Genomic DNA, 26,607 nt, shown 5'->3' with positions numbered 1-26,607 from the left:
AACTCCTGCGACGCCACTGGAACCAACTGTATTGGCCTCTGCCTTTCCATTGGACCATTTCAGCGACGTGGAGAGGGGGGATTTGCTGCATGGGTCACAGCCTATCCTCCATACCTACTTTACCCAGGCTTCGCGCACTGGAGAGGACACTCTGTTCCAGAACCACCATTCAGAGCGTGACACCATAGTCTTCCGAGACTGAAGGATGCCAACAACAAGATTCCCCTCACTACTTTTTAGTTGTTTAACATTCCTGCCTGGACTGAAATAGAACTTATTTGACAAATGAAAGTTACCGGCTTGATTTCATTGGTTGTTCATAAGGAGTTTGCTGAATGGCATACTCCTGATACCCTCTTCGCTGGGATGAGTCTGAAGCAGTAGACTCCGGGTTGGTTGGTGGTTCTGTTTCTGGAAAAGTAGCCTCAACTGGAACTATCTTTGTAGCTCCTGAAAGGAAAACAAAAGCACACAAGTAATTTTAAAAATAGCAACTGCACTATGATGCATATATTCAAGGACCAGGTGATAGAATGCCATAAGCAACAGAAATATTGATTGACTAATTGCTGAATGAAATATGTAAGTGATTGATTGTTGGTTGGTCTACTATCATGCATATTTAAAAGCAGGAAAGCTCTACAACAGTGTTTCTCAAACTGTGGGTTGGAACCCACTAGGTGGGTCACGAGCCAATTTCAGGTGGTTGATTTTCATTTCATTTCAATATTTTATTTTTAAATATATTAGACTTAATGCTACCATGGTATGTAACTGCATCTGAGGAAATGTTACAGACCTGTACCTTTAACGGGCTATTCTGTATATACTTTTAACAATGATAGTAAATGGGACTTACTCCTGGGTAAGTGTGGGTAGGATTGCAGCCTAGGATTGTTAAAAATTTTCCTGCTTGTTGATGTCACTTCTAATCATGACATCACTTCCGGTGGGTCCTGACAGATTCTCATTCTAAAAAATGGGTCCCGGTGCTAAATGTGTGAGAACCACTGCTCTACAAAGATCTAGTTTGCTCGCGTTAGCCCTCAAAATTGCAGCACTTGTGAAAGGTCGCCCTTGCCTAAGGGCAGAATTATACATTATGAGAAAAACAGGAGTTTCCTAACTCCCATGTTTCCCTTGTTATGCTAATGGAGTGAGGGAGACTGCATAGGGAACAACTGGCAAGTGGGAATGTTTAATCTTTTCTCTGACTACTGATACTATTCAAGAAATCCCCCCCCACACACACACACACCAACATTTTTCTTCCCTAGCTAAGCTCTGAGCCCAGAAGCAAACCCAACTGCTTCAGCAGAGTCTGCAGAGAGAACCAGAATACAGAGGAGGGGCATTTCTCTCCCCCAACCAGAGAGTCTCCCTTTATGAGTGCTCTCACGCTGGCACTACTGTGCTCTGCTTGGGTTCAGGAACACAGACCGACAAAGTTAACATGAAGCTGAGCCAAAATAACAGCTTACCTCCCTTCACTGGCAACTAGTTTCCATCACTAACACCACCCTTCCCAGTGGGTTATATCATGATTGCATCACATTTCAATTTATAAAATTAGGGGCTTATCTAGAAAGGCCACAATAGCTTCCTTTCTTCTACACTGCATAAATGGAGTGAACAGAAATGAAGGGCAAACAATTACGAAGACACAGTGATAAAGGCAGAATACCTGGCAAAAAAAGATAAAGCTGACATTTAAGGCTAGAACAGAAGAGTTATTTAATAAACAACGGAGGATGCAGTCCTTCCAACTGATATATAGGCTTAACACACCCTCATCACTGATCACTTTCTTCCCTGCTTGCCCATCATGTAATTTATACCCATTCATTTAACACTATACCTGCACCTCTGACCTCAAAGGTAAGGATTAGAACTAAGGGGAAAGTAGATAGCTAGTGATGTTCTCTCTTTCTATCCACTGTTCACGTCTTTTAAGAAAGTACATTTTTATTTTAGATTTTAAAATTGAATTTTAAAAAGTTAAAGGTAGATTTTTTAAAATGGTTGTAGGATACCTGGTTGACTTTGGAATAGGAAAGAAAAACCATCAATCTCAACAGAAGGACTGGACTGAATTGCGTTAAAAGAGGATATGGAACTGCTGATGGCTTCTGCTATGGAGGGGAACTAAATAAACGGTGAAGATGGGGAAGGGAGGGAATACGACTGAGGGCACTGGAGATGGAGCGATCAAAGACAATTTGCCTATCAAAACTGCAAATTCCTTTTCATAACCAGATTTTAATCTCAAGGTGGTAACATAGGAAGTTGCTTTAGTCTAAGGCAGACAATCAGTTCACCTTCTGCATGCAAAACATATGCTCAGCCACAGAGTTACAAGCCCTTTCCTGAGGTTAACATGCTAGAACCAGAATACAAGCAGAGTCTAAAGCTTTCTCTTTCCTGCAAGTTATCCACATGGTATTCTGCAAAGTTATGGGATTTCCTTTGCACCATTTCCTTCATTCCGATGCTCCTAAAGGCAGTGACGTTTGTCTTTTCCTTCCATATATGACAGACCTGAACAAAACTGTTCATAAAGATAAATATGTTTGCTTGTCTGCAGCCCTATGTTGCATACCAAGGGGGAGGAAGCTTTGTAAGGTTGGACTATTGTGCACTCACACAACTCTGGAACTATATAATCCTGGCATGAATCCAAAGTAACAGCTCTGACAAGGAGAAGCACAATGCTATCAGCACCAGCTATAGGTGACAACCACAGTAAGAGAACCCTAAATTAAGCCAGAGATATGCATCTGCATGTTTCTGCTCTGGTGGAAATCCACATAATATAAATTACATTGGCTGCCCAGTGGCAGTACCTAGGTGGGGGCAAGGGCTGCAAATGGCCCTGGCACCAGGTAGTTATTATTAATTATTATTATTATTATTAACAGTATTTATATACCGCTTTTCAACTAAAAGTTCACAAAGCGGTTTACAGAGAAAAATCAAATAACATAACTAAATGGCTCCCTGTCCCAAAAGGGCTCACAATCTAAAAAGATACAAATGAATACCAGCAGACAGCCACTAGAACAGGCAGTGCTGGGGTGAGGTGGGCCAGTTTGGCATCTGGGGAACGGAACTGCAACCCACTCTCTCCTACTGGTTTTTTGAGCAGTTGGGAACCGCACAGCCACTGTTGGTGCAGTTCTGCGTCAATCTGAGAACCACCCTCTACTTCCTCTCTTTCTTTAAAGAGTAAACAGCGCCTAGAATGGCTGCTCCCCTGCAGCCACTCTAGTTGCGGCTGTCAACTGTGTCTGAGGATTGCCCTGCAATCCTCGCCTTAAAAAAGGAGAAGAAGAGGAGGGTGGCCCTCAGAACAGCTGGGAAACTGGCCAGACAGAAGCAGTGTGCGTCTCCTCCTATTCAGAAGGAGCTGTGCACCACTTCAAGCTCCAATGGGAGTAGAGTGAAAAGTTCTACCTGCGTCTGAGCCACATCCTCCCTCCCCCCATTTTCTTCATAAGGAGGAAAGGAGAAGGTGACTTTGAAGCAACTGTGGTGATGAGGGCGTCACTGCAATTACTTTCAGATGGGGGGGGCAAACAAGGAGGTGGCCCCTAGTGGAAAACTCCCAGGACTGCCACTGCTTCTGCCATATCCTATTTCCCTTCCCTGGCCTGAGTTCCTGACATGGGGCTGCTTGGACTTGTGTCACTGATTTTGCTAGTGTGATTTTGCTAGTAGCCACATGGATGCTGAAGCTTACCCTAGGGCAGGGGTCTCCAAACCCTGGCCCAGGGGACAGATGCGGCCCACGGTGAGCCTCTATCTAGCCCGCAGCCAGCCTTGTGTCCCCTCAAAGCCACTGGCCCAATTGACCGAACATGATTGGAGCTATGCTCTTATTGCATCTGGAGGGTGTTCTAAGGGCCAGAGAGATTGAATGAGCCCATTCATTCATTTATTCACTCATCTAAGTTCCATCTCTAATTTATTTATATAAATTTTATATTTAAATTTTTTTTTCTGGCCCTCTACACTGTGCCAGATATTTGATGAAGCCCTCTGGCAAAAAGTTTGGAGACCCCTGCCCTAGGGGATGGGGATGAATGTTGTCTTCCGTCAGGGAGACCTCCAGCAGCTTCAATTCCCAAGCTGGATGCAGAAGAGGCTGCACGGGTACTGCTGTATTGCAATGGAAAACTTTGGTTCGGAATGGGGTGTGACTATAGTGGGACTTACTTCTGTGTAAACTATACAGGATAGCATTGCTAGTTGCAGAAAATGAAAGTGTACTGAACAGCTACTATAGAAGCTGAGTAAGCATCTAGCACTTTTCTTTTTTTTTAATTGAGACATTCTGTCTGCATAGTATACCACTCTCAATATCCTGGGAAGAAGTCTACTAATACTCTGACTTTTTACTCTCCATTCCTTCAATTCATAAAAAATCTTACATGGCATCTTCTATTAAGGTTTTATTACAGAACATCTGAAGAATAAAGGAGCATTTGTGCATTCATCTCAGAAGAAAGGTTGCCACTGACTGTTAATAAAAATCCTGCTGCTTAAACAATATGAACCTGCTTTTTTCTGTTCAACTTCCTGACAAATCTAGTGTAGTCAGAAGAAAAATGCATGATTTTAGTATATATGCCAACAGCAGGCTGCATAAAATAAACCCTGTTTTCACCTGGTGAAACTCTCTAGGGCAAGTAATTTATTTAAGCAATGTCTTTAGGTACTTGTATAAAGAGGAAAAAAAAAACAGCCTAAAAATCTCTAGACACACCATCAAGGAAGTCAGTGAGGACAAGTGAGACAGATAGGAAATTATCATTAGGCACTCATTCTGAGACATGCAAAGATGAAGAATCAGGCTACTCCTATCTCTCACTGCCATTCAGACCAACAATCTGAAACATAACACTGCATGGGGCAAGCAGAGGGGAGGGGAGGGGGGTAGAATACAATATGCCTGTTTCTCAGACCTCTCAAAGGCCTAATAACAGCACAAGGAGTTGTTGTTAAGGCAATGTACTTTGTCTTTTGTCTCTCTACCACATCTCAAAAGTCTTTTGGCCAAATTTGCAATTATTACTGTGAGGCCTCCCTGTGGGGGGAGGGGAGGGCCCGCTCAACTTTTCCGAGGGGGACCCCCTTGTGGAGGCCTCAGAACAGTTCACCAGAAGAAGGGGGGGTTGTGTCACCCGGTTCCCCCTCTTTGGGTTGGCAGCATTTGCCAGTCAGGAGTAGGGGCTGCTAGCAGCAGATCCTCCTGCCTGCTCTTCTGACTCCCAACTGCCTTGTCATCCCTGGCCTCCAGGTTTATGTAGGGCAGACCCCTCCCCTTCCCTCACAGGGATGGTACAAAAAGGGCCTGTCTCTGGGACTGCCCTCCCCTGGGATTAACACAACTCCTCCCCTTCCTCTCTCTGTTTCCATCCCACCTCCTCTCACCTGGAGCTGCCAGGGTTGTTCCTGAGAGGGCTGGGAAGGCTGCTGCCTCCGCTCTGGTCTCTGCCTTTGGGGGGTGGGTTGGACCTGCCCACCTGGGTCCTGCAGCTCTGCAGACGACTCAGGGAGGTCCAGATGTGGGCTCCTGATGTCACAGCCAGGTGCCCTGCCCGACAAGGCAGGTCCCGGCTGGTTGGGCGAGGGAGTGCTCCCCTTCCCCCCCAAGGCAGGGGAGGGGCGGTTGCCCAGCAGCCAAATGGCCTGCGTCCTGTCTCCCCCCTCCCTCCTCCAAGGCGGGGGGCAAAGTGGAGGTTCGGCATGCAGTGTTCCTCTGCTGTGCCTTGCCGCCCACAAAAGTGCCCAGGCAGCCTATGGGGAGGTGGCCCCATGTTCCACCGGCTTCCTCCCTGATCCTCTGGCTCAGAAGCCTTCTCCCTGGGTAAGCTGGGGACTTGTGGGAGAAGGGGAACCCCGACAATTACTCATTTAGGATTGGGAAGGGATGTTATCATGCAAGATCTGTACAGGTTACTGAATTCTGGGACTACATAGAATTAACATATGCTTGTAGCCGGGGAAGGAGGGGAACGTGCGACAGCCTCGTACTTCCTCGTGTTTGAGATCTGCCCTGGGGATCACTCTGAGTTCCCTGAAGAATTGCAAAATACAAATACGAGTAACAATTTATTTTATGCTATACTACTATACACTAAGCCCTTAGTTAAGTATAAGTTAGGTTCTAGGGATCTGTATTTAAATACATCTGGGTCTTGTTACCCTGGGGCTATCATGCCTGGAGTCACCTCCATTTAGGGCCTACTTTTTCTCAAACAGCATATATACTCTTCTGTACCCCCCCTAAAGAAGAGTAAATAAGATCTGAGCAGCGTGACGCTGAGCCGGGTCACCTGGAAGTGGGGTTAGGATCTGGTTCAAGTGCCAGATCCTGGTCCCACCCACCACTTGGCCCCAGCCCACCCACAGGCCTGCATGCCCTCCCCTCACCCTGGAATGGCTCCGTTCCGCCCTTCCTCCACCCTCCCCAGACTCCCGCACCGGCCCAACTCAGCCAGCGTGAACTTACCGGTCCCAGAGTTCGCTCTGGCATGGGGAGGCTGGTGCGTGTCCTTGCACTAGCCTCCCCAACTCACAAGGAGGCACAAATGTGCCTGATAGCACATTTGCAACACTCTTGGGCCAGCGCAAGTAACTTGCGTCAACCAAAGGGGTGCTCAGGATTGCACTCTCTCTTTCTCTCTCTCTCTCACACACATTTTTCCTGCATCTTTCATTTCCAGATTCCTAATAACTAGGAAAACAAAAACCAAGATTTTCAAGTTTCTACAGCATCCTTCTGATTCTGTACTGATCACATCCCCTGTCCATCACAGCAATGCAGAAACTCCTGCACTTCCTCATTATGTAGCTACATGCAAAAAAAAAAATTATGGTAAATGTACATCTCTGCCCGATCTGCCGTGGCACTGGTGGGGGGGGAGTTCTAGGTCTCCAGGGATCACTGGCAAAACCATGGGGAGCCCCAAGGTGGCCTAGGTGTAGCTAAAGGCTGCTCTCTGAAAGGAGTCAGAGTAAGATAAGGGGAATAAGGGAAGCTGCTTCAGTTCACAAACATTTGGAGATGTTCATCATCTTTTAATGAACTTCTACAGCAGCCGCATTCCTTTCATACAAGTGACCTGTTTTGGATACCTGGAATAGCTTCATGGGCTGTCAAAACCACGCTTATAATAGGATTTTTCGCTCCTGAGACCTGATCTTCTTCCTTTGCTGAAGAGTTCTTCTCATTTCTCTGTTGTCGTTGCCTCTTTGGTGCTTTTTCTCGCTCATCTTCCCTCCTGTCAAGGTCAACGTCAGAATCATTACCTAAAGAGCAAACATCAAAAATAATGTAAAAAGATGATAATGTATCTTCTCCTTTTGTGCAGCAGCATAGATCATCAATACATTGGCAAGGTATTCCATTCTTTTGCTGAGAAGGAACCCAACTTGTAGAAGTTAGAAAAGGCCTCTGTGCCTTGTACCAAGGGATGGGGCCAACTGCTCTAATGCCAAAGTCAAGAGAAGGGAAAATATTCTGGGACAAAAGGAAGTTTAAATCAAAGACTGCAAGCCAAGGAAGCAAGGGGGTAACAATACCACATGTGAATCGACAAGATGGTGCTGTTTGCAAAAGATGGGACATGCCATGTGAATTACATTAAAAGTAGTGTTGAGTGCATGAATAAAAAGAGGGCTATTGTGGGAGACAGAGGAACTGGCAACAACCACACTGATGCTGGCCTACAGCAGCCACCTCACATCTGGGCAGCAGGCCCCTCCCATTATATATCACACACAGTGGCCCAATTCAGACATAACAGGAAACTATGGTTCCCCATTGCAAGAATGAGATTTAGCAGCCACAGGCTTGTGCACTTCTCCCTCCTTTCTCATCGGTTTCTTCTCATATGAAAGGAGAGTGAAAGCTTCCAATTTCAGTTTGAATTAAACCACAACTTCCCATTATATATGAACCTGGGGAACAGTTAGATAAAACAAACCAAGATAAAACCATGGTTTCAGATTGTGTTTTATTACTTAACTATGGCTTGAATCAAGTTCATACCAATGAAAAACTGTGGTGCAGTTTACATCAAAAGTTCAAGTTTTCACTTTCATGGCTTCCCAAAGTTTGTTCTCTTATCAGGAAACCATCGTTTCCTGTTATGTTTCACTAGATCAGGGGTGTCCAAAGTTTTTGGCAGGAGGGCCACATCAGCTCTCTGACACTGTTTCTGACACTCTGCTCTCAGACACTCAGCTCTCTGACACTGACAGTGTCTCTGACACTGGGGAAAAAAGAATTAATTTACATTTAAATTTTGAATTTATATAAGTTGACATAAATGAATACATTAGAGATGCAACTTATATGAATGAATGAAGGTCTTGCAATAGCTCACGGCCTATAAAAGACCTTGCACAAAACAAGGCCAGCCTTTCCTTTGCTGCCGGTACTGCATCATAGACGTGAAACAGCAAGCAGTGGAGGGAGCCCTCATCCCACAGCTCATGCGAGAGGTCAAACAGTTGGCCGTCATGCTGAGAGCAGTTGCATCAGGCCAGTGCAGGCTCCACGGCAGAAGACCTCGGGCAGATACCGCTGCCCGAACGGCCCCTCCTAACCGAGGAGTTAAGTCAGATAGAGGTTAAAAGAGAAGATGTTTCAGACCTCATTGATAAATTAAAGATCAATAAGACTATGAGGAACGCATGGCCAGCAACATTAAGGGGAATAATAAAAGCTTCTTCAAATATGTTAGAAGCAGGAAACCCGCCAGAGAAGCGGTTGGCCCTCTGGATGGTGAGGGAGGGAAAGGGGAGATAAAAGGAGACTTAGAGATGGCAGAGAAATTAAATGAGTTCTTTGCATCTGTCTTCACGGCAGAAGACCTCGGGCAGATACCGCTGCCCGAACGGCCCCTCCTAACCGAGGAGTTAAGTCAGATAGAGGTTAAAAGAGAAGATGTTTCAGACCTCATTGATAAATTAAAGATCAATAAGTCACCGGGCCCTGATGGCATACACCCAAGGGTTATTAAGGAATTGAAGAATGAAGTTGCAGATCTCTTGACTAAGGTATGCAACTTGTCCCTCAAAACGGCCACGGTGCCAGAAGATTGGAGGATAGCAAATGTCACGCCTATTTTTAAAAAGGGAAAGAGGGGGGACCCGGGAAACTATAGGCCGGTCAGCCTAACATCCATACCGGGTAAGATGGTGGAATGCCTCATCAAAGATAGGATCTCAAAACACATAGACGAACAGGCCTTGCTGAGGGAGAGTCAGCATGGCTTCTGTAAGGGTAAGTCTTGCCTCACAAACCTTATAGAATTCTTTGAAAAGGTCAACAGGCATGTGGATGCAGGAGAACCCGTGGACATTATATATCTGGACTTTCAGAAGGCGTTTGACACGGTCCCTCACCAAAGGCTACTGAAAAAACTCCACAGTCAGGGAATTAGAGGACAGGTCCTCTCGTGGATTGAGAACTGGTTGGAGGCCAGGAAGCAGAGAGTGGGTGTCAATGGGCAATTTTCACAGTGGAGAGAGGTGAAAAGCGGTGTGCCCCAAGGATCTGTCCTGGGACCGGTGCTTTTCAACCTCTTCATAAATGACCTGGAGACAGGGTTGAGCAGTGAAGTGGCTAAGTTTGCAGACGACACCAAACTTTTCCGAGTGGTAAAGATCAGAAGTGATTGTGAGGAGCTCCAGAAGGATCTCTCCAGACTGGCAGAATGGGCAGCAAAATGGCAGATGCGCTTCAATGTCAGTAAGTGTAAAGTCATGCACATTGGGGCAAAAAATCAAAACTTTAGATATAGGCTGATGGGTTCTGAGCTGTCTGTGACAGATCAGGAGAGAGATCTTGGGGTGGTGGTGGACAGGTCGATGAAAGTGTCGACCCAATGTGCGGCAGCAGTGAAGAAGGCCAATTCTATGCTTGGGATCATTAGGAAGGGTATTGAGAACAAAACGGTTAGTATTATAATGCCGTTGTACAAATCTATGGTAAGGCCACACCTGGAGTATTGTGTCCAGTTCTGGTCGCCGCATCTCAAAAAAGACATAGTGGAAATGGAAAAGGTGCAAAAGAGAGCGACTAAGATGATTACGGGGCTGGGGCACCTTCCTTATGAAGAAAGGCTACGGCGTTTGGGCCTCTTCAGCCTAGAAAAGAGACGCTTGAGGGGGGACATGATTGAGACATACAAAATTATGCAGGGGATGGACAGAGTGGATAGGGAGACGCTCTTTACACTCTCACATAATACCAGAACCAGGGGACATCCACTAAAATTGAGTGTTGGGCGGGTTAGGACAGACAAAAGAAAATATTTCTTTACTCAGCGCGTGGTCGGTCTGTGGAACTCCTTGCCACAGGATGTGGTGCTGGCGTCTAGCCTAGACGCCTTTAAAAGGGGATTGGACGAGTTTCTGGAGGAAAAATCCATTATGGGGTACAAGCCATGATGTGTATGCGCAACCTCCTGATTTTAGGAATGGGTTAAGTCAGAATGCCAGATGTAGGGGAGAGCACCAGGATGAGGTCTCTTGTTATCTGGTGTGCTCCCTGGGGCATTTGGTGGGCCGCTGTGAGATACAGGAAGCTGGACTAGATGGGCCTATGGCCTGATCCAGTGGGGCTGTTCTTATGTTCTTATGTTCTTATGTTCTTAAGTCTCTGGAGGGCCAGGGGCTCATTGGAGACTGGGGGCTCCCTGCGGGCCACACTGGGAGTCCTCAAGGGCTGCATGTGGCCCAAGGGCTGGGGTTTGGGCACCCCTGCACTAGATCATTGTCAGCTATTGTCTATCCTGAACTACTGTCCCTAGACAAGAATCCTGGGACTCTTATGTTCTTTGCAAGCACAGACAACTGGCCAAATACAAGAACTACAACTGATAAAGTGAGGCTAGAACAGTTAATGGCAGTCATGAGACCCCAGTCCAAAGTCTGCTCCATTTGGAGCTATCATTAACATTCTACACCAGTGGTTCTCAAACTTTTAGCACCAGGACCCACTTTTTAGAATGTGAATCTATCAGGACCCACTGGAAGTGATAGCCAGAAGTGACATCCTCAGCCAGGAAAATTTTGAACAATCCTAGGCTGCAATCCTACCTACATTTACCCAGGAGTAAATCTCATTGACTATCATTGTTAAAAGCATATACATAGCAACCTGTTAAAAATACAGACCTGTAACATTTCCCCAAATGTAGTCACATACCATGGGAGCATCAAGCTTAACATATTAAAAATAAAATATTGAAATGAACAGGGACCCACCTGAAACTGGCTCGTGACCCACCTGGTGGGTCCCAACCCACAGTTTGTGAAACACTGTTCTACACTATAAAAATCTTTCTTTTTTTCAGTTCTGGGTAACTTATGAGGTAACTTATGAGATAAGCTTCTGGGTAACTTATGAGACATTAAAACTCTTTTTACACATGCATTGGATGATATTTCTCCCCTGATCTGATTGCATATGCAGGAACAAAGGTACAACTGGCCTCCCTGCCCATCTAGCATATTGGATCTGCCTCCAGTTTCCCTGGACAGCCATCTGGACTACTATATTCAAATGTGGATGATGAACATAAAGGCCAACACATAAAAGCCAAAATCCAGTGATCAATGTCTTTGATAAAATTTTATAATTAGCAATGTAATTTTACATAGTTCTACAGAAAGTACAGAAAAGAGGTATATAAAATGATCATGGCCTTGGAACATATTTCGACAACATACCAAAAGAGATTGATTGGGGGAAGGGATAATATAAAAGCCAAGAGAATATGAAAAAAAAAAAAAAATCACTGGTGCAGGTACAAGCTGACCTATAGCAGCTGATGGGACTTACCAAGGCAAGAGGACAAATGTCCCCTTATCCCACAGAGACCTCTTGCAGCCAAAACGTGCTGTTGGGACTCAGCCAAGGCCGTGACAGCACCCTTAGGATTATGCTGTTGATCTCATAGCAACTGCAATGCACTCAAGAGATTTGGGGAGGATGCAGGCATTATCAGATTGATAATCTTACCATTTCAGATTTCTCTCATATCTTCTACTTTTGCTTCTCTGCCCATCAGTCAGACTAGATCTAACATGTACAGTTTTAAGGATGAATGGCTAATGTTCATAAATTTTTGAAATTTTAAATGGGTTAGCCAGTAACAATGGTAAAAATGATTTTTTTTTTTTTTTGCTAATTATTTTATTGACAGTGATTAGTCTCTCTTACATTGGTCCATATTCAGTCTCTAGTATCTCTGGTTAAAAGGATTTCAGGTAGCAAATGATGGGAAAGGCATTTGTAGAGCTACTTCTAGTCAAAGTATTCTGAACCAAAAGCACCAATGTTCTGATTATGAGAGAACTTATCACTAGGTTCAATACGTTGTCAGATTTCAACTTAATGTTCTAAGAAGGTGTTTAGAGTTTTCTGAATAATGAAACCAGCCAAAACGTAGACAACAATCAATTAATTTGAAAAAATCCACTTGAATTGATGGGTCAAACTGATCAGAAGTTCTCTGTACCCCACCATGAGCCAGCCTGGTCACTCAGCTAGTAGTTACAGCCACTGTCGGTCTTCTGAAGTGAATGCACCTGACTCACTTTATAGTGAGTGTCTGGTTTCCAGCAAACTGGATGTCTTACTTTCTCCTCTGTCCTTTTCGCAAGCTGTTTGGAGGGGAACAGCAAGCCAGACCCACTTACAATGACTAAAACAAACCTGTTTTTTTTTTTTTCCTGAGAGAAGGGGATGTGTTTGCCTCCTCTCAGCGGCCTGATTGAGATGAATAGTCTTTATTCTGCTCTCCCTTGCTAAGGCACATTAAGCAATCAGTTCGAACAGCTGGCACTTTGATTTGGCAAACTAATAAACTGACCTCCTGCATCCAGATCTATGCGATTTAAATCCCAGTGCGGCAGGCACACAGCAATTTGTTGCTATGCTGCATCTGTATTTAGACAGCATTTACAGAATGTTCACATCTTTACTGATGAGGAAGGCGGTTGTCAATGACACGTGAATCAGTATGTTCAACAGCACCACATGCTAGATTGCTTCAGCTATCGAGATTCTCTATTTGGGGTCCCTAATTGGTGCTTCTGTCATGTGCCATGCATTCTTAATTGGAAGGGCTCCCTGGTGAATCTTCTGCACATTTATTGGCCCCTTAATTGGCAGACTTTGAACTGTTCTCCACCACAGCTTTTTTTTTTTTTTTAATGCTATTCACTTCTCTACTGTACTTCTGAAGGATACTAGTCATTGTTGGAATACAAATAGGGTCTGAGAGGAGAACAAACAATTATTTAGGGATCTTTGCACAAGAGTACTTCACAAATGCCAGGGCTACAGAAGTGGTTAGTGTTTAAGTGGGTCATTTTTAAAATTTTGTTGCTGTTTGTTAAGTAGGCCACCATCTCCTTCTGCAACTTCCTGCCTATCCACTCAAATCGTAATGGAAGACTTTGTTCCATTTCCCGCCACCATCTTCCCCCATGACCTTCAGATGCCAGATCCAATCCCCCCCCCCTTTGCAGGCTTACAGTTCAGCTGGCTCTTAAATTTTACTGCCGAACATAATGCCAATCTAAACGAATAAGGGCACAATCCTAACCAACTTTCCAACACTGGCTTAGCTCTGACAAGTGCCAGTGGGGCATATGCTGCATCCTACAGTTGGGGGATAAGCCCCGATGGTTATTCAGTCCTAGAAACTGTAAATCAGAATCCAAACTACCACTCTTTTCACGACTGTGAGAGAAACAAAAAAGGCTGCATTTTCCCGAAATATGAGGCTGATGGGAGGTCATCAAACCTTGTGAAGTTCTTAATTTTGGAGAATGAAAGAAATCATTTGATGGAGAGAGTATCCTTTGTGAGGTACACCTGATTTCCAGGCCGTTCACTCTCCCAGGGCAACTACCCTTTCCCAGCACTCAATACCCGCCGAGGGCACATTCCCTGATCCGCAAAAGGGGTGAAAGATCCAGCTGGCTCCCCAGAATAACTGTGGGCGCTCTGGATGCGGTTGCCCTCCAGCAGCCAGTCCGTGTCAGCACCATGGGGCAGGTGGAAGGCGTGTCCGTGGGTGGACGAAGGCAGGGGCACCGCGTACTCCACAAACCACTGGTCCGTCAACTTGGGCAGGGTCTTCCTCGTAGATGAGCCTCATCAGTCTGGACAGGCAGCTCATCTAAGACAAGGAAAACTCTGATCCCAAACCTCCACTGCCTTGTGGCTACATCCAGTTGTGGAAAAGGCTTCAGGAGTCAACCTCAAGCCAAAATCAGGAGCCGGAGTCCCTGAGGCAGTTTGTGGCTGTACACAGTCACGCTCTGGCAACTCCTGCGATGCCGCTGGAACCAACCGTATTGGCTTCTGCCTTTCCATTGGACCATTCCAGCGACGTGGAGAGGGAGGATTTGCTGCATGGGTAACAGCCTATCCTCCATACCTTCGTTTACTCAGGCTTCGCGTACTGGAAAGGACACTCCAACTTTGCCATACGGCGTCGGCACAACACGGGAAGCAGCAGTTACCGGTTATAAGTCTTCGCTCGATTGGCGTATAGCGTGACGCCAGGGGCTGCTTCCGACGGTGGGAGAGATCATTGCATCTCATTGGGCAGCTACCGCCCGCCTTAAGCTGAACAGTCCCCAGCCAGTAAGGTGTTGCCTCGCCACGGTCCGTTAACCTCACGGGGTGCGTGGGGTTTAGGGTGAAAACCAACAAGCGGATCGACAACTCTGCACCATGCAACAGAAAACTGAAAACTCCTGCTCTAAAGGTGGGCACCTGGAACGTAAGGACAATGACACCTGGCTTCTCTGATGACCTGCAAGAAATAGACGACGCACGCAAAACAGCTGTCATCGACATGGAGCTGAGCAGACTGCAGATGGACATCGTCACCCTTCAAGAGACTAGGCTGCCAGATTCCGGATCTGTCAAGGAGAGAAATTTCTCATTTTTCTGGCAGGGAAAACCACCAAACGAAACCAGGGAACATGGCGTTGGCTTTACGGTCAGAAATACCCTGCTGAAATCCATCATCCCACCTACTGTGGGAAGTGAAAGAATTTTGTCCCTGCAGCTCCAGTCATCAGCAGGACCTGTCACCCTCATCAGTGCTTATGCACCGACTCTGTCGTCTCCAGCAGAAGCCAAAGACAAATTCTATGATGACCTAGCCACCACTATCAAGAAGATCCCCATAAAAGAGCCATTGTTCATCCTCGGCGATTTCAATGCTAGAGTTGGTGCTGATAACAGTTCGTGGCCCACTTGCTTAGGTCAGTTCGGCACTGGGAAGATGAACGAAAATGGCCAACGCCTGCTAGAGTTTTGCTGTCTTCACGGTCTCTGTGTCAGCAACACATTCTTCAACACGAAGCCCCAACATAGAGTCTCCTGGAGACACCCAAGATCAAAGCACTGGCACCAGCTCCACCTGATTCTCACCAGACGCTCCAGCCTTCCCAGCATCAAGATCACGCGCAGCTATCAGGGTGCTGCTTGCGACACCGACCATTCCCTGGTGTGCAGCAGAGTGAAACTGCAAACAAAGCGACTGTACCACACGAAAAAGGAAGGAAGACCTCGCATTGATACCAGCAAGACCTGGGATCAGAGAAAAGTGGAGGAATTTGCACGAGCGCTTAAGGAATCTCTTCCAGGCCTGGTCGATGCAAACGCATCCAACAGATGGGAACATTTCAAGAATGCCATTTACAACAACACCTTGTCCATATTTGGCAAGAAGACCAACAAGACGGCAGACTGGTTTGAAGCCCACTCTGAGGAGTTGACACCAGTCATTGAGGAAAAGAGGAGAGCTCTAGCAGCATACAAAGCCTGTCCCAGTGAGCGCAACCTGCAGGTCCTCCGAGCTGCTCGCAGCAAAGTCCAACAGACTGCCAGGAGATGTGCTAACGACTACTGGCTCCAGCTCTGTTCCGAGATACAGATAGCAGCTGATACGGGCAACATCAAGGGGATGTATGATGGTATCAAGCAGGCCCTAGGTCCAACACAGAAGAAAATTGCCCTCTGAAGTCTGCCACAGGCGAGGTCATCCAGGATCGGACGCAGCAGATGGAACGCTGGGTGCAGCACTATTCTGAGCTATATTCCAGAGAAAATGTAGTCACCGAAGAAGCGCTGAACAACATTGAGTGCCTGCCTGTGCTGGAGGAGCTTGACAGTGAACCAACCCTAGAAGAACTTCACGTGGCCCTGGACTCCCTTGCCTTTGGCAAGGCACCTGGGGGAGACAGCATCCCTGCTGAAGTCCTAAAGTGCTGCAAAGAGATCATCGTCACTGAGCTGCATGAAATCCTCTGTCTCTGCTGGAGAGAAGGTGGAGTACCTCAAGACATGAGGGATGCAAACATCATCACGCTGTACAAGAACAAAGGCGACAGGGGTGACTGCAATAACTACCGTGGCATCTCTCTCCTTAGCGTTGTAGGAAAGCTGTTTGCCCGAGTTGCACTAAAGAGGTTCCAGGTACTTGCGGAGAGCGTTTATCCAGAATCACAGTGCGGATTCCGAGCCAACAGGTCCACCACTGATATGGTATTCTCCCTTAGACAACTGCAGGAGAAATGCAGGGAACGGCAACAGCCACTCCTTATAACCTTCATAGATCTCACGAAGGCCTTCAACCTGGTCAGCAGGGAGGGCCTCTTCAAGATTCTCCCCAAGATTGGATGTCCACCCAGGCTCCTCAGCATCATCCGATCCTTCCACAAGGACATGAAGGGCACTGTTGTCTTCGATGGCTCCACATCAGATCCCTTTGACATCCGAAGCGGCGTGAAGCAGGGCTGTGTTCTTGCACCAACCTTGTTTGGGATTTTCTTCGCTATCCTGCTGAAGCATGTCTTTGGAACCGCAACAGAAGGCATCTATCTCTGGACCAGATCAGACGGAAAGCTCTTCAACCTCTCCAGACTGAGAGCAAAGTCCAAAGTCCAGCTGAAATGTCTGCGTGACTTCCTCTGTGCCGATGATGCAGCTGTCACTACCCACTCTGCCAAAGATCTCCAGCAACTCATGGATCGTTTTAGCAAGGCCCGCCAAGATTTTGGACTGACAATCAGCCTGAAGAAAACACAGGTCATGGTTCAGGATGTGGACTCACCTCCCTGCATTACAATCTCTGCGCATGAACTGGAGGTTGTCCATGACTTTGTGTATCTTGGCTCAACGATCTCCGACACTCTTTCTCTCGATACCGAGCTAAACAAACGCATCGGTAAAGCAGCTACCTCGTTTTCCAGACTCACAAAGAGAGTCTGGTCCAACAAGAAGCTGACGGAACATACCAAGATCCAGGTCTATAGAGCTTGCGTCCTGAGTACACTTTTGTACTGCAGCGAGTCATGGACTCTTCGCTCACAACAGGAAACTGAACGCTTTCCACATGCGCTGCCTCCGACGCATTCTCGGCATCACCTGGCAGGACAAAGTGACAACACAGTCCTGGAATGTGCTGGAATCCCTAACATGTATGCACTGCTGAAACAGAGATGCCTGCGTTGGCTCGGTCATGTCGTGAGAATGGATGATGGCCGGATCCCAAAGGATCTCCTCTATGGAGAACTCGTGCAAGGAAAGCACCCTACAGGTAGACCACAGCTGCGATACAAGGACATCTGCAAGAGGGATCTGAAGGCCTTAGGAGTGGACCTCAACAAGTGGGAAACCCTGGCCTCTGAGCGGCCTGCTTGGAGGCAGACTGTGCAGCATGGCCTTTCCCAGTTTGAAGAGACACTTGGCCAACAGTCTGAGGCTAAGAGGCAAAGAAGGAAGGCCCATAGCCAGGGAGACAGACAAGGGACAGACTGCACTTGCTCGCAGTGTGGAAGGGATTGTCACTCCCGAATTGGCCTTTTCAGCCACACTAGACGATGTTCCAAAACCACCTTTCAGAGCGCGATACCATAGTCTCTCGAGACTGAAGGCTGCCAACATATACAGTTGGGGGGCAGTCACAGAGACCTCCTCAAGGTAGAGCAATATTTGTTCCCATACCTCAGAGTTGCATTACCATTAGTGCTGCAAAGTTGGCTAGAATTGCGGCCTAAGTGGTCTAAATCAGTACAAGACAGTTGCATAAGCTTTGCTTATCAGAAAGCAATAAGAAAAGAGATGTAGCACAGGTGTTTTGGGAAGCAGAACAAGAGAAGTGATGGAATGGAAGGACACAGAGTATTCCATTCTGATAGTGCTTAATACATTTGACAATGAAAGAAGTAACAGAAAAAGAAGAAACAATGTCAAAGAGACAATGAAGTCCATCAAACGCATTAATATGCCTAAGATCAACCCTGATCATTTCGTCATGAAGCAGGAAAATGACAACTGCAGTCAAGGAGCGCTTCACAGAAGTCTGGTGTATCTACCCACAACAGTCCAAATCATTTTTAATGCAAAGATTTATACCTGAATTTTGGTTTCCACAATTACCTTACTGAGTTGGATTCCACTTCTTAAGTTCTGAAGTTTGAACACATGCACAAGGACACAGACTCCCACCCTGTGTTGCTTCAAACCCAGAAAAGCTTTTATTAAAACCCAAATCTGAATTTTCAATTTACATAATAAATAAAAATGCAAGAGCAAACTAAATACAGTGGTGCCTCGCATAACGAAATTAATCCGTTCCGCGAATCCTTTCGTTATGCGAAATTTTCGTTGCGCGAATCACATTTTCCCATAGGAATGCATTGAAACCTAATTAATGCGTTCCTATGGGCACAAAAGGTCAAAACGAAGTCAAATTTGGTTTACAAAGTGTTTATTATGTGCTCTTTAAAGGCATACATACTGCACAGAGGATTTCTAAAATTTGAAGCATACATGAAATTTTTAATTTTTAAAAAATTTGTTATGCGAAGCACGGACCTAAAAGTTTTCGTTATGCGAAGCAAGTCCAGAAATTTTCGTTATGCGAGTTACCAAACTCAATCGAAAAACTTTTTTGTTATGCGAGTTTTTCGCTGCGCGGGGCATTCGTTATGCGAGGCACCACTGTATTTAGTATAATGTGTAGATCTGTCCCTCCCAGTCTACATTTCTACTAGCAAAACCTGTTTTAGCTTTAGCTAAAATAACAAAGTAGGCCACTTGCAAAATTATGTGTTTACCCATTTCATTTCATAAGGGCACAATTCAGAGGGCGGCCTGGGCTGACGGGGGAGGGGCGGGTGGGATTACTGGCAGGCGTGTTGAAAGCGGGGTCAGGATCACTTAAGCCAGATCCTAGCCCGATTCCTAGGCACTTGGGCCAGCCCCGGGTTGCTCAGATTTGCACCACCAATTTAGGTGGCACGGATCCAAGTAGCTCCATTGGCGCTGCTGCAGTGTTAGCTGGGTTAAGGGGAAGTATTTTACGTTGCCCCAGGTTGGCCTGCAGTCAGCCCCAAATTTACACTGGATACACTGCAGGCCCACCGGCCTGCCTGTTCCAAAGCAAGTCAGAATTGTGCTGCCTGAATGTTAAGCAGCCTACCATTCAAGCACCACACTACCAAAAAAAACCAAAAGACCCTCACTCTAAGATTTCTTTAAAGGGAGCAAACAAGGCAGTATGAGAATGCTCCTCAAAAACTCCTGAACCACCTGAACTACAATACAGACATGAGGGAAACAGCACTGAAATGGGGCCATTATATTGTACAGTCTTTGGCCTAGCATTCCCCTATTCTGATAGTATGGCCCCTGCATATCTCCAGATATTTGTCCAGGCTTCTATATGCAACGGTAACAAGGGAAATTGCACAGAACTGGCATATTTTAGTATGGGTGGCTTGCAGAAAACCAGCACATTAGAGCCCTGAAAGATGCCCCATGGACACCTGCCCTAAATAACTGCTCTGTTCTTTATGCCAGTATTTAAAAGCATACAGAGAGTGGTGCCAAGAGATGGACTGGCTTATTTTTCTCAGAAAAAAAGTTTCTTGTTCACTTGCAAACAGAGAAGCCCTTTTCTGATATGGAAGAAGAAAAGTAATTCCAGCTGGAAAAGGCTGCCAGTGACTTATGTATGAAGCTGTATCCAGTTCAAGTTTGGGTGTTTTAATGCGCAGTGGGGCTCAAGGACGCTTTATTTTGGTAACAGAGACAAAGTTCATTTTTTAAAAGCCATTTATTTAATTGAAGCCCAATCCTATCAACTTTCTAGCACTGATAAAGCTGTACCAACGGGGCATGCACTGCATCCTGTGATGATGGTGGGCCGTCATGGAAGCCTTCTCAAGGTAAAGGAACAAATGTTCCCATACCTCGGGGCTGCATTGAGGCTGCATCAGTGCTGGAAAGTTGGATAAGACTGGGCCATCAATTATACTGCAGATGTTACTGTAAACTGAAGAGAAAAAGAGCACCAGAAACCAAAAACAGCAATGCAATCCAATTTAAGAGGGACCAAATAATCTCTATAAAGAACGTGGTGTCCTGCTTTCAGTTGGTTTATGGCTCCTTTCTGAAGCCTGCTGATTCCATAATCTCCCACCCCCTTCTTAACACAGGTGTCACTGTATAAAGTAGGGGTCCCCCAAATTTTAGCTGCCAGAGTCACATTGCTCAGTCTTGCTCATCTGATGGGTCGGAGCAAGCAAGTCATTGAAAAATATATACTACATACATTTGATTCCTTAACTCTTGTCAGGGGCCAGCCCACCCAAGATCCCCTGACTTACTTGCAGGGGTTGGGAGGGCAGCACCCAACCCCGAGCTATCCTCCAGGAGAGCAGATGGACCCACGCTACCCCTGCCACCCTTGGAGGGCCACTGGGAGGTGGCAGGCACTCACCAAGGCTGGGCCTCCAAACCGCAGTCCCAGCAGGAAGGTCGGGCAAGGCGCAGCCTCCCCGACCGTCTCCAGAAGCCAACCAAGGCTTTAACCAGGCTTTAACCAGGACGGGTAGCGGGAGGAGCAGCCACTGCTCATGCTCTCCACCCACGGCCAGGATGCTGGGAAGCCTTGCAGGTTCCCAGGACGGCCTGTGACGATGACCTTGCCAGCGGCAAACACACATAGTGGGCTCCACCCTCTGGGCAAGGCCACCACATGCCACATGCCACGACAGCGGGGCAGGCACCCTCTCCAACAGGCCTGAGGGACGGAAGCACCCCCGCCATGCCAGGCAACCGCCTGCCATACCATTAGACAACAGGGAATACGCAGGGAGAGAGGAGGCTGGGGTCCATTTAAGGATGTCTGGCAAGAAGGGGGAGGAGTCAGGTGGAGCTGATAAGCTCATAAGAACAGTCCCACTGGATCAGGCCATAGGCCCATCTAGTCCATCTTCCTGTATCTCACAGTGGCCCACCAAATGCCCCAGGGAGCACACCTGATAACAAGAGACCTGCATCCTGGTGCCCTCCCTTGCATCTGGCATTCTGACATAGCCCATTTCTAAAATCAGGAGGTTGCGCATACACATCACGGCTTGGAACCTGTAATGGATTTTTTCTCCAGAAACTTGTCCAATCCCCTTTTAAAGGCATCCAGGCCAGATGCCGTCACCACAACCTGTGGCAAGGAGTTCTACAGACCAACCAAAAGAAATATTTTCTTTTCTGTCCTAACCCTCCCAACACTCAATTTTAGTGATGTCCCCTGGTTCTGGTGTTATGTGAGAGTGTAAAGAGCATCTCTCTATCCACTCTGTCCAACCCCTGCATAATTTTGTATGTCTCAATCATGTCGCCCCTCAGGCGTCTCTTTTCTAGGCTGAAGAGGCCCAAACGCTGTAGCTTTTCCTCATAAGGAAGGTGCCCCAGCCCAGCAATCTTCTTAGTCGCTCTCTTTTGCACCTTTTCCATTTCCACTATATCCTTTTTGAGATGCGGCGACCAGAACTGGACACAATACTCCAGGTAAGTATATGGACTTACCATCGATTTGTACAACGGCATTATAATACCTTTTCTAAACATCCCAAGCATAGAATTGGCCTTCTTTACTGCCACTGCACATTGGATCGACACTTTCATCAACTTGTCCACCACTACCCGAAAATCTCTCTCCTGATCTGTCACAGACAGCTCAGAACCCATTACCTATATGTGAAGTTTTGATTTCTTGCCCCAATGTGCATGACTTTACACTTAGTGACATTGAAACGCATCTGCCATTCTGCTGCCCATTCCGCCAGTTTGGAGAGATCCTTCTGGAGCTCCTCACAATCACTTATGGTCTTTACCACTCAGAAAAGTTTGGTGTCGTCTGCAAACTTTGCCACCTCACTGCTCACCCATCTCCAGGTCATTTATGAAGAGGCTGAAGAGCATTGGTCCCAGGACAGATCCTTGGGGCACACTGCTTTTCACCTCTCTCCATTGTGAAAATTGCCTTCAAGCAGGTCTCAATCCAGGAGAGGACCTGCCCTCTAATTCCCTGACTGTGGAGTTTTTTCAGTAGCCTTTGGTGAGGGACTGTGTCGAACGCCTTCTAAAAGTCCAAATATATAATGTCCAAGGGTTCTCCCGCATCCACATGCCTGTTGATCTTTTCAAAGAATTCTAAAAGGTTTGTGAGGCAAGATTTACCCTTACAGAAGCCATGCTGATTCTCCCTCAGCAAGGCTTGTTCGTCTATGTGTTTCGAGATTCTGTCTTTGATGAGGCATTCCACCATCTTACCCAGTAGCTGCATAAAGCTTGGGCAGGCCAGTGATGATGAGGAGTCTGAGGACAGGTGAGGTAGGCAGTGCAAGGGAAGATTGCTTGCCTGGGAGCCACTGGCTTGCCTCAGGACCAGGGCAGGGGACCTGGGTGCATTCAAACCCCCCCCCTTGGAATTTTCACAGTAGAAGAAAAATATTTGCAGTTGTGGAGCTGCTTGCTGTCTCTTTCTTGCTCTTTCAGCTGGGCTCTCAGCTAGAGTGACCCAGTCCAACAATTGCTTCATCCAGCAGGGGGAAGATGTGTAGTAGTGGGCAGAGAGGGGGAGAAAGAGGAATGAGGGAACGATGTAATTATAATGCCAGTGGGCTGGTCAAAAATGTATTGGTTGGCTTGGTATAGAGACCACTGCTATAAAAGCCAGATGAGACCTGATCACAGACCCCCTGTACTTGTCTAACTGACCCTGACTGACAACATATCAAACCCATTTCTAATGACCACATCAAGCTCTTAAAATCTAACAGTAGCTTGTGTATTTGGTAATGGCATAAATACAAATTAAATTCTAGCTCTGAATGTGGCTTCCCCAGTGAGCACACATCACTCTTCTCTATAGCACAATCTATATCTTCAAAAATACTCACCAAGATCACCTTCTTCTTCCATGTCTTCATTTTTAACAATAATGCAGATGTGTTTTCTTAGCTGTCGTGAATTGGAGAACTTTCGGTTGCACTTCCGGCATTCCAAGTTGCCTGGGAGAATTTCTGCCAGCTCTCCACTTTCCTCAGGCCCAAATACAGCATCCTCACTGGGGGTACAGTTACTGCTTTCTGTCAATTCTTCATCAGCATAAAACTTCTTGGTTGATCCTTTTGGTCTGCCTCTTTTCCTCTTCACTACTAGAAGCTCTGCGAAGAAGCATTAAGAAGGGGTGATAAAGCAGTTATACATGAGTATTTCAGGGTTGAATTAGCATCTAGAGCCCTTGTTCCCAAACTGGTGAGTTGCAACCCACCAGCCAAGAGAAACCCTGTTGCTGGCAGCTTAAGGGGTGGGAAGGAGAAAACACAGCAACGCCATTGCCAGGATCGTGCCTGGGGATGAAGGGGAGGTTAAACATTTGGCAGCACCGGCCTCTTGGAGGGTGCCAAACCCAGTGGATGCCTCCACAGGGCTCCCCAAGCCTCTGATTGTCTAAAAATTGAGACTGTGACCCACTTCCAGGGAAGTGGGAAGGGAAATTATATTCATTTTCCTGTTTAGGTAGAATCATCATCATCAACTAAGTCATTCAACCTTTGCTGTAGTTTTTGCTAATAGCACTAGTGTTAATCTTCCATTATAAATTATGAATAGTCCCAGTTCTATCTTTGTGCAAAATGAGAGCTATTATCTGAAATGAATCACAGAGAAAAATTTTGGGCAAATACCAAGATAACATTCAGCCAACCAATCTGCTGAATGACTGAAGGGTTTTATTTTTTATACCCTGGCAGCTTTTCAAAGAAAACTTCAGGAGCTCGGATTCTTGATACTAGTTAGTTACAGAGCATTATATGGAAATAAATACCATTCTGATATTATTGCCAGTGTAACGCTGTAAGACCCTAGCTACCCAGTAAATAAAATTTGGCCTAACTCTTGAATAGAGTTAAAGGAGGCAAATGTTCTAAGGCAATTGAGGGAGAAAGAAGAGACAGTTCAGTTGTTTAATAGCATTGATTATGAGATGTTAATAGTACAAGATACAGTTATTAATTAATAAAATACTTTTTTCATTATTTAGTTTTTTGATAATTATTCATGTTTTTAGAGGTCTTGTGTCTTTTTAAACAAACAAAACACCCCTTCTGCCTGCCTTAGTAATTGCTTTCCACCTTCTTAGGGAGGTTGAGATTCACTTGAGCCAAGGAAATCTTGCAATTCACTAATTAAATGTGATCACCACAGAATGAATTACTTCAATCTGGCATTTCAGTAAAAGTTCATACACAATTCATACACAAGCCCCTTAACTCATACACAGGTGTATGTGTAATGTTCATACAACAAAGCTATTCCAGGGTACAGGTTGCTTGCATGAGAAAACTGCATGCAAAAGAACTGAAACACAATTTAAGAACCTACAAACAAGTCAGACACAAAGGAACTCTATATGAATTAAGCATTTTTTGCACATGCCAAATTATTATATTGCAAACTGGTTCATAGCAGCAGCCAGAGGTGCTCATGAATGTAAGGGGCTGCCTTATATTGAGTCAGATCATTTGTCCATCTAGGTCACTACTGGCTACACTGACTGGCAGTGGCTCTCCAGGGTACCAGACAGAGCTCTTTTCTAGGTAAACCTGGAGATCCAGTCAGGGACTGAACCGGGAACCTTCTCCATGCAAGGAAGGGCTTTACAACTGGGGTGCTGCTTTTCTCCACCACCTTTTGGAAGAAGAAAAGTTGAGTATGCATATATTGCTACAGCTTGATTTACGAAGTTGTACAAATCTATGGTAAGGCCACACCTGGAGTATTGTGTCCAGTTCTGGTCACCGCATCTCAAAAAAGACATAGTGGAAATGGAAATGGTGCAAAAGAGAACGACTAAGATGATTACGGGGCTGGGGCACCTTCCTTATGAGGAAAGGCTATGGCGTTTGGGCCTCTTCAGCCTAGAAAAGAGATGCCTGAGGGGGGACATGATTAAGACATACAGAATTATGCAGGGGATGGACAGAGTGGATAGAGAAATGCTCTTTCCACTCTCACATAACACCAGAACCAGGGGACTTCCACTAAAATTGAGTGTTGGGAGAGTTAGAACAGACAAAAGAAAATATTTCTTTACTCAGCGTGTGGTTGGTCTGTGGAACTCTTTGCCACAGATGACAACTGGCCTGGACGCCTTTAAAAGGGGATTGGACAAGTTTCTGGAGGAAAAATCCATTATGGGGTACAAGCCATGATGTGTATGCGCAACCTTCTGATTTTAGAAATGGGTTATGTCAGAATGCCAGATGCAAGGGAGGGCACCAGGATGAGGTCTCTTGTTATCTGGTGTGCTCCCTGGGGCATTTGGTGGGCCGCTGTGAGATACAGGAAGCTGGACTAGATGGGCCTATGGCCTGATCCAGTGGGGCTGTTCTTATGTTCTTATGAAGTTGCTTAATCCATACCTTTTTTTTAAAAAGGGGGAACAGCTTGACATGTGAAGTTACATGCATTAAGCAAACACTTAAATCATTTAAAAATAAATCCTCTGATGGAATGAAACCATCAAAGCCTTTTATGCCCCACAGAGACATGTAATCACCCATTTGAAAATGCCATGAATTAGGCATAAATCTTTAGTACTGCTATGAGTTAGGCAGAGGGTCTTGCCATTCCAAGTCCCAATCAATTTTATAAATTTAATGAAACACATAGAACAGTTGTAACAACAGTTTTTATCCTAGTCAACTTCTGCTGATACCTTCTCCACTATTATTTAGATTTGCAGGTGTCGTGAGAGGTTGGAGGGGAATGATGATGTCGTCCACCTTAATCCCTTCCTCTGTATGCTTCTTGGAGACATGAGACAGCAGCTCAGATTGGCTTGGGGAAAATAAGTTGCAGAGCTTACACATGAAGATGGATCTGTTCCCTGGAAAATACAAAAGAAATTAAACTGACTTGCTAACATATTGAGATTGGAAAAGTTCATTTGAAAAGACAAGAGTATTCAGATTGCAATTTCTTTAAAAAATTGGCTCAACCACGGAAAAGCAACAATGGCTGCTACACAAAAAGTACAGCACATCATCTGGTGCTGGGAGGTTCTTAACCACTGTCTGAAGTCAGTAATGGGTTGGATGACTTGCAAAACAGCTAATGGCTGCTTTGGATGGGGCAGCATTCCCCTTGAATGAACAGGTTCACAATTTGGGGACACTTAGACCTAGTTTTGCTCTTTGATG

At 45.8% G+C, this 26,607-nt stretch overlaps 1 protein-coding gene across 1 annotated transcript in view; it reads right to left on the bottom strand.

Moving 5' to 3' along the window:
• The window catches only part of ZFAT (zinc finger and AT-hook domain containing), an 87,843-nt gene extending 61,566 nt beyond the window's left edge, over nt 1-26,277 (bottom strand). Inside the window, exons 1-4 of the mRNA XM_066623885.1 lie at nt 26,124-26,277; nt 23,302-23,568; nt 7,141-7,314; nt 297-450 (exon numbers count right to left, since the gene is read on the bottom strand). Coding sequence (XP_066479982.1) covers nt 297-450; nt 7,141-7,314; nt 23,302-23,568; nt 26,124-26,277 — 749 coding nt within the window. The remainder of the gene's footprint in view (nt 1-296; nt 451-7,140; nt 7,315-23,301; nt 23,569-26,123) is intronic.
• Nucleotides 26,278-26,607: the final 330 nt, after the last annotated feature.

Source organism: Tiliqua scincoides, chromosome 4, assembly GCF_035046505.1.
Source record: "Tiliqua scincoides isolate rTilSci1 chromosome 4, rTilSci1.hap2, whole genome shotgun sequence".
NCBI lineage: Eukaryota > Metazoa > Chordata > Lepidosauria > Squamata > Scincidae > Tiliqua > Tiliqua scincoides.
Note: the sequence above shows the minus strand (reverse complement) of the source record. Positions and strands in the feature narration are given on the sequence as shown.